General features: G+C 36.0%; 2 protein-coding genes across 2 annotated transcripts in view; both read right to left on the bottom strand.

The window, feature by feature from the left end:
- LOC149302724 (tryptophan 5-hydroxylase 2-like) overlaps positions 1-6,169 on the bottom strand; it is a 69,817-nt gene extending 63,648 nt beyond the window's left edge. The window contains exons 1-3 of the mRNA XM_089482029.1: positions 6,071-6,169; positions 3,419-3,559; positions 954-1,137 (exon numbers count right to left, since the gene is read on the bottom strand). Of these exons, the coding sequence (XP_089338155.1) occupies positions 954-1,137; positions 3,419-3,559; positions 6,071-6,169 (424 nt within the window). The remainder of the gene's footprint in view (positions 1-953; positions 1,138-3,418; positions 3,560-6,070) is intronic.
- Positions 6,170-13,858: 7,689 nt separating this feature from the next.
- LOC149302723 (TBC1 domain family member 15-like) overlaps positions 13,859-18,256 on the bottom strand; it is a 34,403-nt gene continuing 30,005 nt past the window's right edge. The window contains exons 13-17 of the mRNA XM_089482053.1: positions 17,070-17,169; positions 16,445-16,542; positions 16,018-16,134; positions 14,574-14,660; positions 13,859-14,056 (exon numbers count right to left, since the gene is read on the bottom strand). Coding sequence (XP_089338179.1) covers positions 13,859-14,056; positions 14,574-14,660; positions 16,018-16,134; positions 16,445-16,542; positions 17,070-17,169 — 600 coding nt within the window. The remainder of the gene's footprint in view (positions 14,057-14,573; positions 14,661-16,017; positions 16,135-16,444; positions 16,543-17,069; positions 17,170-18,256) is intronic.

The raw sequence follows: 18,256 nt of genomic DNA, 5'->3' as shown, positions 1-18,256 counted from the left end.
AAAGCTCTCTGAATGTCATCCAAAGGGCAGGAAACTGTCAAAAAACTATTAGACCAAAGACTAAACAAATATTAGTCCAAATCATTTTTGTTCCATGTTCCTTATTTGGACAGTGACACAATTTTCATAATGCTGTCTCTATGTAACTGCATTTCAAATGGATTTGGAATGAAGATGTAATTGAAGTGCAGTCTTAACCGTTTTAATCTGTTTGTGTTTGCATCCAGATTTGGTGAATGGTTTAGGAATTACATCAATTTTTCTATGTAGCACCCTATTTTTCAAGCGACCAAAAGTAATCTGTTTCATGGCTAGGTGGGGGCTGTTTCCTCACGACTTCATTAACAATTAAGCAGTTAAAAGGTCTTGATTCAGCTCAGATTCAGCCAAATGCTGCAAAACTGTTAGGACAGCGCTTGACAGAACAGATGCAAAAGCAAAGAAATTTCAAGGAAAAACAGCTCACCTGACCTCAAGCTGAAGGCTGAAGGCAGAAAGACCCATAAACAAGCAGCAACTTAAGACAGCTGCATTCAACGCCTGGCAAAGCATCACTAGAGAGGAACCCAGGATTCGATGGCCATGGATTCTAGACATCCGGCAGTCATTAATTGTAAAGGATTTGAAACCAAGTATTATTAAGAATCATCCTTTTGTTTATGATTATGTTAGTTTAGTTAATTACTTTTGAGCCCCTCAAAATAGGGGGAACAATGTATACAAATTGCTGCACTTCTTAACGGTTCATATGATATTTTTGTTCAATCCCTTAAATGTAAGCTGCACTTCAATCACATTTTGATTGCTTTATTTCAAATCCATTGTGGTGGGGTGCCGAGCAATAATTATGGAAATTGTGTCACTGTCCAAATATTTATGGATCTGACTGTACATTTAAGGAATACAGACCAGGGTAACATACACCGAGACTAAAGTGAAATAAATGCACATGCCTTCATCTTCTTTCCATATCCTCTCAGCTGGGTTTAGGGAAAGGACGTTACTTTGAAGCTTTATCAGATGAATAAGCTCCTGGCATTTTTTCTTGGAACATTCAAATTCTAGATATATTTCCACTTCAGAATTTCCTGATTTGGACTTTCTTGATTCAATGTGAATAATGTTTACATATTTTTCCTGTTGGAGGAAAAAAACATGTCATAGTCTACTGTATTTAACAACATTATTTATCTTAATTGGAAAGGCAACCTTTAGTGACAAGCTACATGAAAATTGTGGGGGGGGGGGGTTCACCTGGATTTTAATTGGCTGTCTGGGGCAATTGTACTGTATTTTTGTTTTTTAGTTTTGTGGAAACGCTTGCACACAGCAGGGTCCTAGCCATGTCCTAGGGCACCTAGCACTTGAAGGTTGGAGGCATTACGCGAAAAAAAATTACAATTCGGCTTCACACATGAAACTAATCTATTTTATTCTACCAGAAGAACAGTGGATTGATTCCCATGGAATAGTTCTGATAATCTGTCAATTTCTGCTACACAAAGTGGGATTAGCAATTTTATGGGAATATACTAGATCACAAAAACATTGCTTGTTTTTCTAGTGCATATAGTGGTTTATATAACTTTAAGGACATCCCTCAACTTTTCATTGCAGTTTTGTATCTCTGTAGGCCCTCTGTGTTTTATTATGCCACAAAAAGGATACTTGAATAAGCAGTAAACAAACACAGACTTTTAGATATGTATCTTTATGGATTTTGTCTAAAACAAGTGAATCAGGGACCATTGCTGTATCAAGCAATGCATATGAACAGGGTCATATTGTCTAAACGGCAATTCAAGTATGTACCAAGAAATTACATTTTTGGGCTGTATCGGGAATGCCAGTAGCCTGGGTTTAAACCCAGTATGACATAATTAAGCTATGGATGGCAAAAAAACAAATACATCAAACCTCTGTGTGGCCCACCTGACCTGAGATGTGACAATTCTCTGATGGAAACCTGATAGCTATAAGTGCCCGACTACTAGAAAGCATTGCCAACATCTACAGTCTGGTCCTGGACCAATTACAGTGAGAACCATTTAACTCACAGGCCAACATGTACTATACCCACCTATACTCAAAAGCATAATAAATATGTTTTGGACCATGTGCCAGGATTGTGGGGCACCTTGTGGCATTGCCCCTCTTATTTCTTATATATTTATTTTGGTTGTTGGTGGTCTAGAGTGGGGAAGTTTAGTAACACTAAATATTGATTGATTGCTGTGTTTTTAAAACATCAAGTACCATTACCCAATAGGATAAAAAAAAAAAATAATACATTAGCCCTGTACTATAGATGTTCTATAACTGTCCCCAGAAAAAAAGTATGGACTGTATGGAATGAAGATTTTTTTAATTCACAAGCTTACATTTTAGCATTTTCATAGTTTAGGCCTTTATAGCCTCATGGATATTCAAAAAAAATTTATTTTTTTGTAAAATTCCAAGAGAGCTGTAGGACACATTCCAATTAAAGGATTTTTTTTATTTAGAGAAAAAAAAATCTAGATGATCTGCAAATATCATTATGAATTAGACTAAATCTTAGTTACCACCACAGAGGTAATGAATCGTTTTGAATTAATGCCATTTGAGAGATGGGTGGTATCAATGTAATTTGTTTATCTAGACAGATAAAAGTATAGTTCTAACGTTTGTGGGAACGTATTTAGCTCTGGTCTCGATTCCCTGCTATTCATACCAAAATCATACTTCTAAATGATGAGCCTAAGGCAACAGAATCAATGCAAAAACATCCACTGGTAATGTTCTAAGCACAGTCAGCTTGGCAATTACTGTGAACAAAAAAGGAATAAGAATTATAATATATGGTTTATTGTATTTAACCTTTTATGTGTCATATTGATTCTCATGCATTGCCAAGTACACCTTATTTTACCTACTCCTGTGGCAATTTGGGTGCAAACTCCTAAATATTAGATATAAAATAACCCATGTCATTTAACAATGGGCAGGGGTTTTCAAAAATGCAAATTTTATCTGATAGCCTAGGTGTATACAATGTAATTTAGAGAATTGAGACCAGTTAGAGAGTTTCTTGTGTATGTACATGTTTAATGATTTGGCACTGACAGATGTACATAGCGTTTTACGGTTTACGGAATACTAAAATGGAGATGGAATAAGTGCTGGCAGTGCCCCAAGAACTTACATTCAGAAATTTTTTTCAAGAAAGCGTGGCTTTAATAAGCAGCTCAATAATTGTATAAATAAATTAATCTAAACAGTAAAATTTCAGGAAATCATTATATCTACACAAAAAAATAACATCTTTATTTAGACATGAAGTGGATCTACTCATTAAACCGATAAAGAACTGTATTGTGAGATGAAGCTTTGATTTATTTTCAACCTACACTGAACTAAAACAGATCTGGACATGTACCTTGAAAATTTTTAAATTTTGTAATAATCCTCCGACTTCATTTTTCAATGTGAGGACAACTGCTGTTTTTTCTATTTCAACAGCTGGCTCAGTTTTGCTACATTTGTTCTCATCAATTTTCACAGCACTCAATTTGTCCCGCTGGAAAAAAAAAGAAGCAGAAATATACATTGATGGAAGGGTGGCAGTAAGCACTAGTCTCAAAAAAATATATATAATCGCTTGACATAAGACTTTGACAAGAACCTAACAGTAATGATCCATTCAGAATTGCATTATTTACGTTTAACCTTTTATGTGCCACTATGATAAAGCTTTTACTGCATTGCTATAACGCAATGGATTTGATAACTGAAAACTATGCATGTTGTCCTTTTTTATAATGTTTACATTGACAAGACATACATTCTGTTGGTCTACTCTGTATGAGACCGTATGTTAAGCTGTGGTATGTATAGCTAATTATATACTAAGAGAAACATCTCAGGGACCCTTAGGGTGAATGGACAGATTCTCACGATCAAGCAATCTGGAGCTTAATCCTTCATGTTCTATTCTGATTAACAATATTTGAGTATATTAGCTTGTCCCAGGGCCAGTCTTGGTTGCAGGCAACTACGACATCCACACCTGGATCAGGCAGGGCCCGGCTGTTACCCCAAAAAATGGCCCCAATGTATGAAAGAAAGACTAATGCACATCAGCAGTATAACAGATGCCCTTGCATGTGCATATGGTCTGTGCCTCCAATGGCATTCTCCATGTAAAGATAATGTGTTGGTCAATGAGTGGCCATGGCTAGTGCTTTTCTCAGTGGAGGTCCTTAAGTGATTAAGTGCAGAATATCTTTACCCTCCTGGCACGTACTGGTTTTTAGAAAGATGTAATTAGATACATTCGGGTATTACTTTAAGAAAATATTTGTGACTGGCTACTATATAGTCTGTATTAACTCTAGTCTCAACATAAAGCTGAGTCAAAAATGTAAGTTATGGTAATGCTATAGAAATGTACCGTAATAATGTGCAAAGCCAGATTTGTTTACTTTTCATTTTGATAATCTCACCTGCGTGTCTGTCTTTCTTGTTATCCTCCTCCCTTCTGTCACTCTGCCTGATCCCAGAGATATATCTAATTAATTTATATTCCCATGTAGTTTGCAGTTAGAACTTTGATAGTTTAGTATCTTGCTTTTATTGTTTGTCTAACAGAACTTTCTGTAGCACTTTTCTTGGAAGCCTATTATCAGGAAACTCAAGGGCCAGTACTTCACAGGTCCTTATCGTCTTTGTGACACCATGACCCAAATACAATGTGCAATAAAAATTTCAGAACACATAGAAGTAAAACAAGCAACAGTGCTTTTTGTTAGTATGCACATAATAAAGCGGCCAGTACAAATGTCAATGTTAGACGCCTGTATTTAACTGTCCAGAAAACTGTAATTTTGGGAATGGTTATAAAACACAATCTACAAACGGTTATGAGATATTATTAAAAAATGAACAAAATGCATCTCAATTATGCCTCTCAAGAGTAAATAAGTATAATAAAAAGTGAATTTACCTTCCATCCTCACACATAATTTATCCCTTCTTTTATGCTGTGTTAATGGACACTATGATTGGTGCTATTTGGATTGAGAATGCTTGTGTAAAGTGATTTCTAATTGAATGTTTTACAAAGCAATCAATGTAACTTCTTTGATTTTATTCTAGTTATTATAAGTCAGTTTAATTGGTTCTCCAATATCACCAATAGCCCATGTATTTTTTTCCAACAGAAAACAGAAATGATGTGAAGGATCATAACATTCTCTGATACTACAGCAGGAGGCACTAGAGATTAGAACTTGGAAAGGCAAACTTTAGCTCATTAGCTACTGTACACTACAGTAAAAAAAAATATATAAAATTGATTAACTGTAAAATTTCTATACAGCCTTTAATTCTTTTAATTTGCCCTAAACAACAACTGCTACAATATTTAGTTAGGAGACATGTCATTGAGTTGAATAATAGTTTATGGGTCTGGGTCACACTGTTTTAGGTCAAAAGGAAACTATTATGATGATGATGATAATGAAAATATAGTTATATTATAAACTGAAGAAGCAAGTTGTCCCAATTTTAATTTGTTCATAAAAGACAATATTGTCTCATTGCAAGAATAACATGTTGTGCTAGTGTATCTTTTATAAAGATGGATGTGTGCACTAAACACCCACCATACCAATGTGGACATCCTAATCCATCTCAGAAACTGCAAGTAGTTGCACATAGTAAACTAATTCATCAAAGCTTTGCACTGCTTTCCTTCCACTGCAAAATGACTTCAGCTTTGTCCCTGCATTAGATAATGGGATATGTCTGCTGATAAATCTAATGTAGACTTAATTTATGAATGTCGTTTAAAAGTAGATGTTAAAAACTGCAAATAACTTGATTCACAAGACTTGATATTAAGATATGCAATGTAATTAAAGTGCAGACTACATAATATTCACTAACACATAAGACAGGTTAAGAATATCATAAGATGTCTGAAATGTTACAAAGTTTATTGTCTAGCTATGGATGCAATGTCTTTATTGAAACAAATGTGATATCATTCCTTAAATATATTTGTTAAAGTTGTTGGTTCAGTACTCACTGTTGAGGTATGTAGAAAATCCGGGCTGATTGCAGAATCCAATGACATTCCCCTCCTGACCCAGTATTTGGAAGAGAACATCATCATTGCAGGTTGCATTGGGGCAGGTGTAGCTATCTTACGTGAACAGCAGAGGGCGCTGCGCTTAGACTCAAAGTCACCAAAGTGTGTTATAAGGACTCCTTGCTCCCTAGACACTGCCCTTTATATGAGAAGCTCCAACAAGCTACATCAGCTGATGCAGAGAAGCAGGATATTACTGTTTTGGCTGCCTTTCACCCTCAAGCTCTTTTTTTCTTATACAAACCTAGTTGTCATGTAAATATAGAGCTATGAGGCAAGTGATGATGTGGAGAATCTAATGATGAATTAACCCTTGTTTGCTGAACACAGCCATAAAAGTTTCAGTATTATTGACCTGAGCATTAAATAAGTGGCTTGTGTATAAAGTAATTCAAGGGGATGGAAGAAAAACCTAAATAAAAATGGTCCATTGTGTCCATGACCCTTATCAAAAATCACTCCCTGTCAATAAATATTAAAAACATACAAAATCAAAAATGTTGACAACTGGATCACTTCCCAATGTAGCTGCTTTTTAATTACTGGTCACTTCCTATTCATAATGTTCAACTAAGTGGTGAGGGAACTGTATTAAAACACACATTTCTTTATATATCAATTAATTGCAGAATTTATTTTATGGCTCAGCAACAATAAATACATTTCCTCATTTTTTGTGAAGAATTGTGGTTTCCTGGGATTTTTCTTTTTGGTGGTGGCCTAGAAGAATATGCTGAATCTCTTGTAAAAATTATGTCCTTTGTATAATTGATGATTTAGCTCCTTTGAAGCTTTGATTAATTCCAACACATAAATGTTAATTGAACGACATACATTTTAATGAGATTTAAATTCTAGACCAGTTGATTTACTGCTGTAGGTCTTTACTGATAGCATGTACATTGGCACTTAAACTGACAACAAAACTCTGAAGCAGCAGTGACCACTGTGTCGCACAACATTGCAATACTGACATGTGTATACTTGTTTTAATACAAACACCTCCGTATAAAGTGATTATGCCTTTCTTAGAGGAATCTTAACGTTACTGATGTGAATGATCCCAATTTTACTTTATTTTCCATAGTTGGCTTCAACAATAAGCAGAGGCGTGCCTAGAATACTGTATTTGGTACCTGGAGCAGATTAGATATTTGGCACCTCATTTAAAGTGTAAAAACCCTCACGTGCTCTCACACTCTCACTCACTCTTACTCACGCTCTCTCACTCTCTCATGCTCTCTCAGTGTCCTTCTATCATCTCTGCTGATCGCTCCCAAATCCCTGTTTCCATTCATGCAGCTTTGCTTCTTCTCTTGCCTCTTTTTTCTTCTTTATTCGCTCGCTTCTCCCATACCTCACAGAGTGTTTCCTCAAAAAGGCAGAGCCTCCGCGCACACCCTGTTCCTCCAATCAGGGGAGAGGCTTTCCACGTGGTGCGTGTCGTGGCTCCATCCTTTTGCAGAAATACTCCTGAAGGCCTGGTCAACAGAGCTGATACCAAGGAGAAGTGGACAAAGAAAGAAGACAGAAGAAGAAGCGGCAAGAGTAGAAGCGGAGCTGCAGGAAAAGAGACAGAGACAAGGAAGTGGTTGGCGAAGAATACAGGAAGATATTGAGAGAGTGGGAATTTCCAGAACACTCCCCTGATGAGTGGCACCAGGGGTGGAGTGCCCCTTGTCCCCCACAATGACACCACTACCAACAATACAGGTTATCTAAATTCATATGCACAATTCTGTTTGACACTCTGATTGCAAAACACCATTTTCTCAAAATTGCTACCTACATCTGTCCATTATTTTTTTTTTACATTTACATACATGAACTTTGGAACCTTCTTTTATGTTTAGATGTATGACTCTAAAACAGAATTGACATTCCTTAGTAGAAATAAAAATAAAGAGTTTAACGTGTATTAAATGACAGGGTTGTGCTGGATGGATAGATTTTAGATGTAAATATTGGCAAGTGAACTAAGTAAACATTTAGATAAATAAAAATGTTACTGAAAACCTGGGGCTATGTGTAAAAAAGTGATTCTGGAGTAAAGTTTGAAGATCTTATTTTCATACCAACTGACTGGAATGGTTCATCCAATCACAAGACCAATCAATTCGTTAAAAGGATAATAAGATCGCTTTTCAAACCTTACCCTAAGAAGTATTTCTATGTTTTTATACATAAGCACTGTTAATTCTTGCTGACACGAAACCCACGCTACATTGTCAAGTATCACCAGGTAGGAGGTATTATGGGTTTACGTATGCCCCATACACACATGCTAGAAATACGTAAGTAGGTAAAATATATTTCATCTGAATAACATCTCTTTGCCCAGTGCATTTCAAACCAGAAAATCTAATTATACGATGCTACTTTTAATACAAAATAATTATAAAAATTGTTAAAAAAATAAGTATAAGAAATTGGTTTTAGGCATACACATTTTAGGTAGCAACATAATGTATCAGATTTAGATATATTGTACAGATTACAAGAAACTGACAATGGTATAAGTGAAAAGCGCAAGCGTAACGAATGCTGGACCCCCATTCTATGAAAATTATTGAGACTGCAATTTTACATTGAATTACAGGGGTTAAGTGGTAATATTTTCTATGTTCACCCTCTTTCTATGTGTATTAAGAATGACTCATCGTCTAATCTTTTAAGTGTAACTTCCCCTTCACCTCTGTTGTGTATTTGTCATTGTTGAATATATGAGGAGGCCATTGTGTTATGTGTTAATTATGTTAATCCATTCCTGTTTCCTGTGTTTGCCCTTCCCTGGTAAAGTGGCTATATAAACTATGGCCAGTCGCAATAAAGTGTGTTCTCTTGGATCCTGAATGGTGTGCCAAAGCCTTATCCCCAGTGGCAGTCAAAAGTGCCGGGTTGCAGGACTTTGGAAGTTCATCCACACAGGCAATCTGAGATACCAAGGTACAAGGTGCCCTAGCAGCTATTCAGTCATTCCTGAACAATATCAGGATTTTTTAAACTAATTTCCTGAAAACCAGGAAATTAGATATGCAAGAACCACATTTTTAATCTATTCCTGGGAACTTAATCTCACCAAATATTAACAGATGAATGATAACATTGACTTCTCTGTAACTAGTGTTTTTGCGTCATTGGTACCTTACTGCATTTACCTTTAACTCAGCCCTGCAAGTACTGGATCGGTATCTGAGCTGTTTTTTTCCCCATGGTTTTTGAAATCTATAGAAACAGATCTATCTGTATGTTACTGTTTTCAAACATATGGCTGAATGTTAAAATCCACAGAATTAGTTATTCAGAGTAGGCAAACTAAGGTAATCTTACTAGTTGATCCAAGAAAGCTAGATGGGGGCCCAGTTGATGTAACCTCCCATTACGTGACCCTGCTCTGTTCCTGCCTCCTCAAGGAGCCGGTTTACAACGGACGGTTTGATCCAGCCTCCCGGGCAGAAAGGAATGCCCCAGGGTCACGTAATGCGGTAAAAGTGAGCACACTTACCTCGCTGCTCCAAATCCTGCAAGCTCTGGGCAAGGTAAGAGTGTGAAGTAGGTATGAGGTAGAATAGGGTGAGTATGTGATTATGTCTTTTTCAGAACTGACTTCATTCTTCCTGGCATACTTTCTACAAGGTGCTGGAAACATTCAATTTGAGTTACTGTTGCCTTTCTGTCATCACGAAACAGTCTGCCCATTCTCTCTGACCTCTGACATCAACAAGGCATTTTCATCCACACAACTGATACTGATTTGATACTTTCTCTTTTTCAGACTATTTTCTGTAAACCCTAGAGATGGTTGTGCTTGAAAATCCCAGTAGATCAGCAGTTTCTGAAATAAATGTCTGGCACCAAAAACCATGCCACGTTCAAAGTCACTTAAATCCCCTTTCTTCCCCATTCTGATGCTCAGTTTGAACTTCAGCAAGTTGTCTTGACCACGTGTACATGCCTTAATGCATTGAGTTGATGCCATGTGATTGGCTGATTAGCTACTTGTTTTAACAAGCAATTGAACAGGTGTACCTATCAAAGTGGCCAGTAAGTGTGTATGGTGTTAGCTTGAGTATATATCAGCATACAGTAAAAAAGTAAAATTTTCTTAGTATATGGGTTAGCATGGGCATGTGTGTTAGTGTATGGTGTTAGAGCAAGTTTGCATGTTAGTATGTGTGTAAGTAATGGGAGGGAGATGAAAAAACACCACTAATTCTAGTCTCACTCCTGTATTATTTTGTATTGATTTCTATGGTGTCATCGTATTCTTCTGCACTATACAATAAAAAAAGGTATGCAGGCCCTGCTCAAACAAGCTTACAATCTAGAATGAGTAAGGGTATAATACACAAGAGGTAAAAGTGCCACATAAGTGTACCTCGTTGCAGCAGACTGAAAGCAGGAGACTACAAAGGGTGAGCTAAAGGTAGGTGAAAGGAAGGTTAGCTTGAGAAGTACTGTATAAATGCATGAGAAGTAGAAATCAGAACTGAAGACAGACAACGATCATCAGATGATCAGATGAGAAGGTACCAGAAAGAGTTTATTTGGAGAAAAGTGAGGAGGTGTCCTTAGGGAAACCAACATGAAAAGCTTTGAAAGTGAGTCAGGTTTTTAAACTGAATCCTAATGTGTACAGACAACCAAAGAAGAGATTGACAGTGAAGGGGTCTTAGTTGAGCGATTGGTAAGGGAGATAAGTCTGGCACCTGCATTTATGATGGATTACAAGGAGGCAAGATAGGTATGAGGGAGGCCAGCCAAGACATAGTTACAGTAGTCAAGATGGGAGATAAACACATGAACAATAATTTTTGTTGCATTTTGCGTTTAGTAGAGGCAAATGCAAGCAATGTTTTTAAGATGTAGGTGGCAGTTTATTTAAATGGACTGCATTTGAGGGATGAACGAGAGGTCGAAGGTGACACCAAGGGCGTGGAGATTGGATGATGATTAAACCATTGACATTGAGGCAAACTGTTAGAGGAATGTTAGTATTGAAGGGAGGGAATTCAAGAAGTTTGATTTTGGAGAGATTAAATTTTAAGAATTATGTGGACATCAAGTTTGAAACAGTTAGTTACTCAATGTAAGGGGATGGAGAGAATTGGGGGAGGATAGGTAAATCTGACGTGGTACTGAACGCCAATCTTTGAAATTTGTTTACCAACAACGAAGAAGCGGTCAGAGGGTTTATATAATTGCTGTTTTTTCCAAGTGCTTGTTCACTGCATCGTTTTTAATCTGTTTTTAATGGTATAGTAGCATACCCTTTTCTGTATACATTTACTCTTTATGTGACAGCTGTCAAGCAAATAAAACGAAAAAACACAAAGCTGCTTTTTAAGTCACGACACATTTTGGTTCCTTCATTTATTTTGTAACCTCCATAGTTGTGATTGATTTGGCCTTGAGCTATGCATAGTCTTTCCTGTGAAGCCATTTTAAATTTCAGCATTTTGCAATCATACATCAAGGAGATTGTATTTACAGGTTTGGAGCAACTTTATTTGAAGTGATACATGTTATATCTAACCTTTCTTCGCTTTAAGGTTTTTCAGATGTCAAGATACTAAACAATTGGTGTAAAATATTTCAGTTTAGTTCCATTAAATGTATGCAGGCTCAAATGAAAAATGTGACTCTTTCTCCTAACACTAATCATTACCAAGGTGCAGTCAGAGTGCTTTGAACTTCTTATGGAGATAAAATGTCATGATGGGAGAAATATCAATCTTGTATGGTATTCTTTAGCATTTAGCTTTAGGCCGCACAATGCAGTCTCCGAGATCCTGCCGATAGAGAAAATTCTATTCTATGAACATTACTGGTTACCAGCCTGATTATTTTTGTACCATGTATGTGTTTGAAGGTTCTATTCCATTTAGACAATTTTTTATTTGATCTTTCTAGCAAGTTAAGCAAATAACAATGAAGATGTTTTAAGAAACAAATCAGCCCTTACTCTTATATGACATTAGAATTAAGCACTCCCTAAAAAACAAGCCAAATTTGACAGAATCCAGTTATTTCTGGGGGAGGGTTGGACATTCATGATGGTTAGTGTGAGTGAATGTGAAAGGAGTATGCTGGATTGCACGTCATTATCTTGAGAATAATGCGTGTATTCATTTGGTTTGTAAGCTTGAGAGGACATCAGTGTATCTACGAGCAGTCAGGTTAGCTGAAGGTGGCAATGGGTTTCGGTTTTGATTAGTTGATAATACAAATGTGTGTCTTATAAACATGTCAATTTTTTGTTTAACTTATGATAACGGTGAGGACAATGAATCTCTTGGCAGCATGATAATGGTAGTGGGGTATTTATTATAGAAATGCTAGGGGTGGCTAGGACCCTGGATTTAATGTAACTATGAACCACAGGGCTGGTTTTCCTTTCCAGACCTGTGCTGAATGTAGTAGTGTAGCGTAGCAAACAAATAAATTGTTTTATACAGATACAAGCACACTTTTAAAGATTAACTTTATTGCCAAAGGAACAAACTGGATCTAAAAGTATCAGTTGAAATAATTACATTTGAGATTTAATATTTACAGTGTTCACTATACAATTAATAGACTGAATTAGTTATGTACAGATCACATAACTACAAATCATGCACCACAGTAAATCCATCTCAAGGTTTGCGTTGAAGTTAATGAAACTATTTGTTTAATTAAGTAGATGATTTAAAAAAAAAAAAAAAAAAAAAAAAGAAATTACTGGAAACATCACAATTTATTCAGCATCATCCAAAAACAGAATAAAACACAGGGTAAAGTATTATGGACCCAATTTTCAAAAAGGAAAATTAAGGGTATTACCCCTTTAAATAAACTTTTATCTCAAATATAAGGTTCAACAAAATGCATCAGTGTTTAGATTGGATTTATAGTATTCACTTGTACTCATTGTTACAGTGAATGTGTTTTTGTACACGTTTTACTGCCTGAAATCTCCCTCCACACGACTGGCCACAGAAAAGATATGCAAATAAATTGCATACAAAGCATGATTTAAAGCATGATGCCTTTCATGTCTGGATTCTACTCTAGATTAGCAAAATGTATAATTCTGGTACTCGGATGGTACTGTATTTTGTCTACACAATGGATTACATATCAGTCAATATTTTCATATTTGTTACCTAGATTATCATTCATTTTCAGCAATTGTCAAATCAGGATACATTTAACACTAAGGTTATAGTACAAATAATAGTAATCCAAACAGTTAGAATCCAGTTGTTACCCTGTATTATATTATCACACAGCAGTTACAATTTTGTGAAAACAATTTGTTTATATTAATTTGCGAGGATAAGCCTAAAAATGAAAACAGAAATATATAAACACACACACACATACATTATATATATATATTATATATATATATATATACACACACACACACACAAATACCTTATATCTCTGAATTGTTGCAAGCTTTATTGAATGCATAACCATCTACTGAAAGTAGGTATTTTCCAGTTTGCTAGAGTTGCTTAGTTCACTACCGAAAAGTTATGGAATGATGTTAGAAGGCTGTTTGGTTCAGGACAACTACAAAAATAATTGCATGAGCTCTTTTTGAAAGTAATGATTTGTAAATGTTTGTTTAGCAATTAGTTTTTAATCTTGAAGATTAAAAGGTAAAGTCACATATTAAATCAAGTGTCAAGTCAATGTTTTAATCAGAAAGTGCTCTTGAGAAGAACGGCAGTTTCAGGCAGAAGTCGGCGTGTGAACACTGACTGGCAGAGTTTGGCTTTTTGTCCCATTGGCAGAAGGTGTAGGCACAGAGATGTGTTGAGGTGATGAGCTTTGGCGAGGTTTCCTCAAAAGGCTTTCATCACAAAGTTCTCCAAAAGGGGTAGTGTTGCTCTTAAGTCCAAGAACATCACAGACTGCTGGAGGCAAATCCTAGAAAAGAAGAGATAACTAAATGTTTTAACTGTAAGAGGTTTGCATCAAGTGTGGTTACACTGACTTTATTATCTTTACTATTCATGAAATTGATCATCTAGCTTCAGTTACAGCAAATACAATAGATCTTTACCAAAATCAGCATTTTTCCTCTTCTCAAAAGAGGTATAATTCTAAGGACTCTGCATACCTAGTAGATCATCAGACACTCAACAATCATGAACGCTCCAGCTTGCTCATTACGGTCACTACTCGGGTAAGGGGAAAGGAGCATGTTTGATCAGGTCTAGTTTTGAGGTGCCTGTTGCCCAGAGCATTATATCTTCATTATTCACATATGTAATCCTTATATTCTTATAAGTGTGCATATCACTCATGTAATTTAAAGTGGTTTCTTTATTGTACGGATAGATTGTTAGCCCAAATGATAGTTAGCATGCATACAGAAGTCAAAGCCTGAGCTTTAGTTCTAGCCAGAATATAGGCTTAGATTTAACATAATGTGTTGGAATACCTTGCACTTCATCATCTGTAAAGAAATTGCTTCAGCCTTACTCAAAACATCATTTACATCTAGCTTCATGGAAAGTTCATTGATGTGCTAAAAAAAAAGACAGAAAGTAATGATTCCATATGGAGTCAAATTGAGTATTGGCAATTATATTGCATACCTAAAATGTAAACACATTTAATGTCTGAAATTGGGTGGTGGGGAAACACACATTAGAGTCTCACATAATTGTTCATAGTAGGCTATTGTTTTGAATCTTTGACATAAAGCACTGTATTTTGAGATACACCTGTTTTGACTTTTAATCATAAAAAAAGAATGAAATTAATGCCGTGCTCCTAATATAACCAAAGAGGGACACAACTCTTCATAAGCACAACACATTGTTGAAATAGCATTCTTGCAACCTCTGGTCAAATAGCCTAGAAATGAAAGGTGTCTTCCAGCAAAAAAAAAACCACGTTTTATTTCATCCTATATATCAGGGGATTGCAAACCGCACACATCGACAATGTTTTCTTACTCCTATAAAACAGCTCCTAAGCACTCAGTGCATGTGAACTTAACTGTGTCCTTTAATGAAATAAAGTCTCAATTCTGTCCAAGTATATTGGGAGACAGCTGGGTGTAAAAGTTTAGATGTTTGTTTTTTTTAAAGTATGGTATCAGTTCGCTCCATATATACGGTTTCATCAGAAATCTCATTATACATCAAAATTCTGCGTAATATTAAGAAAAAACAACATGTTAGCCTTCGGTTTTCAGCGGTAACAGTAGCTTTATCAAGTTGTATGTTAGTTTTGTGGAAGTGTAAATCAGTAACCATCAAGCAACAGTTTTGTATATTTCATTATTTTAAATGCACTAACCTGGAATGACAACAGTATTGGAGACTGGTGAAAGGTAGAGGTTGATTATACAGTTATATTTCTACACAAAATGACTGAATTCTCCATAAGTAATATTTAGGAAATTTAGCAAGATGAATACATCTTGCTCATGTATCTAATTTCATTATCACCAATAGAAATTAGCAAGTAAAGCAATAACTCCCATAACAACATTGTGTACAAATAGTTTAAGCTTGTTCCAAATATTGTAGGCCATTATGCAATATTTTCTCAAGGAATAGACAAGACACAAATCGAGACTCAGGAACCCCAAATGTACCACCATATCCTAGCATCTGGATCATTAGGAACTTAAAGCAAGACAGAGAGATAGAATAACAAAGCTGTGTAGGTTTCAAATTACAAATTCTTCAAGTAGTTTAGTATATGTTTCTCTGTAAATTCGGTATGTGGATAATAGTATTTTATAACAAAGTTAAATTTGGGATCCTTTTTCTTTTTGCGACATAGTCCAAAATTATTGCATTTACTTTTCTTTAGGAGTCAATGGCCATCACATTTGGTTCTGGTGCACAAAGACAAAAACAACAACGTACCTTAAGAATTTCATTGAAGCCATAATTTCGATCCATTATCTGTTGTTTTTCGGATTCCAGTATAGCACAACAAATGAGGAGATGGAAATTTTGGCATGGTAACCCTGTCCACATTACCTATCAAATTTTAAAACATAGTTAGTCTTATTTAAACCACTACATAAACACTTTTATGCAATAATTGAAAATCCTTTAAAAAAAAGTTGGGTGCTAATAACTATAGTAGCATTTACCAAGAAACCCCTACTTAAAACTTTTAAGCAAATTAGAGAGTGAAGAAATTCTAGATTTATCTATTGTATTTATTGGATCTATGTAAAACAAATAAATAAAAACAAAAACAGGTTTGCTGCCCAATCAATCCTTATTTGCAGAGTGTCCAATATAGTTTAGACTGTAACTGCACACAGAAAAAAAAAATTCTTACCTCCCAGACCCGGAGAATATCTTGAAAGCTAAATTCCCTCTTAAACATGATCAGAAGCCACCGGAAGCAGAAGTAGAGGTAACCAGAGTCCTGAGATTCTAAAAAAAAAAAAAGAAAAAAAAAAGAAAGCTTCAATAACAATAAATACAGATTGTCTGAGTCATGTGCCCAACTCTTGATCTTGTGCTAGATAATAAGCCACAACAAACAGACCAAGTATCAGACATCCTGGAGATCACTGGGTGACCACTTGTGAAGGCATGTCTTGGGATAATTAATTAGATCACAAGCAATACAGTCAGCATTGTACTAGCTTTTTTAAATGACAGTTTCAGCACAAAGCACTTTCCCTTTTTCCTCTCTTCTTTGCCTACGGGTATATTTTTTCGGTTCTGTGGGTCACATACATTCATTGTTGCTGTGCACAGAAGGACAGTAGTATATTTTTTTTTTGCAAGGTGACCAATCCACCTTAAATATTAAAAGGTGGTTTTTGGTGCCATTTAAAAAAAAAAAAAAAAAAAACACTTGCACATAAAAAAAGATTTTAAAAAGGCACTAGCATGCACATGTATTTTAGCAAGAAGTCTTAATTACATTTTAGTCTCTTTCGTGCAATACATACCAAGATAGCTGCAGAATCCACTATCCAGCAACCTGAGCAAAGTACTCAACTGGACTAACTGTGTCTTCATTCCCTGCATCTGCTCCTCAAAATTCTGATGCTGGACAAGGAACAAACTTTGTTAATAATTAATGTACAATTAAGAAAATAAAATCAACTACAAAATATTTAGTTTTTATACTTAGCCATTAAAAAAAGATAGATCACTTATCTAGGACATTTTCGTGTATAACTAAAAAGGAGTAGTTCTCTTTTACAGTTCCTCCTTAGTAGTGGAAGACCATATTAAACAAGATATAACAATATTTTTATTATAACTGATTAGTAACTGATGTTTAGATCTAACAGGGTTGATAGTAATCCTTCTGCATGTGTCTAGTGAATTTGTTGCTATTATCAATTCAATTTGTTGATTTAGTAACTAAGGGGGCAATTATTTTTCCACATAGGGCCAGGTAGGGTTGGCTAGCTTTTTTCTTCTATACATGAAATACTGTATTTGCTCAATTATAAGACGACCCCCCAAATCTGAATATTAATTTAGGAAAAAAAAGAAAAAGCCTGAATATAAGATGACCCTATAGGAAAAAAGTTTTACCAGTAAATGTTAATTCATCTAAACTATTCTTTTTTAATAAAAGCTATGATTGAGAAAAATATTTTGGTTTTATTTCCTTCTATTTTCCAACCTGCCCCCCAGTTATGCACATCTGCCCCAGAAATGCCTTATACCCCCTATATGCCACTGTGCCCCATGATATGCCTTTTAACCCTATATGCCACTGTGCCCAATGATATGCCTTTTGACCCCCTATGTGCCACTCTGCCTCCAGAAATGCCTTATACCCCTATATGCCACTCTGGCATTTAGAGGGTTAAAAGGCATATTATGGGGAAGAGTGGCATATAGGGAGGTTTAAGGCATTCAGGAGGCAGAGTGGCATTAAGGGGGTTAAAAGGCATTTCACAGAGCACTCTGCCTCCAGAAATGCCTTATGCCCCCCATTTAACACTCCCCCCCCCCCCCCCCCAACTTACCGGTGCTTCTGACTTCCCTGTCATGTAGCCGGGGCAGCGTGTAGATCCCACGCACTTACGCTGCAGCAGAAAGGAGGCGTGGCTAGCAGCGGGGGTTGTCTGCGTCTATCACGCAGACCCTCCCTAACTGTCAGAGATCAGAGTTCCCC

This window comes from Sceloporus occidentalis, unplaced genomic scaffold (assembly GCF_023333645.1).
Source record: "Sceloporus occidentalis isolate IW3139 unplaced genomic scaffold, rSceOcc1.0.p SCAF_17, whole genome shotgun sequence".
NCBI lineage: Eukaryota > Metazoa > Chordata > Lepidosauria > Squamata > Phrynosomatidae > Sceloporus > Sceloporus occidentalis.
The sequence above is the reverse complement of the archived record's forward strand: the minus strand, read 5'-3'. Positions and strand labels throughout refer to the sequence as shown.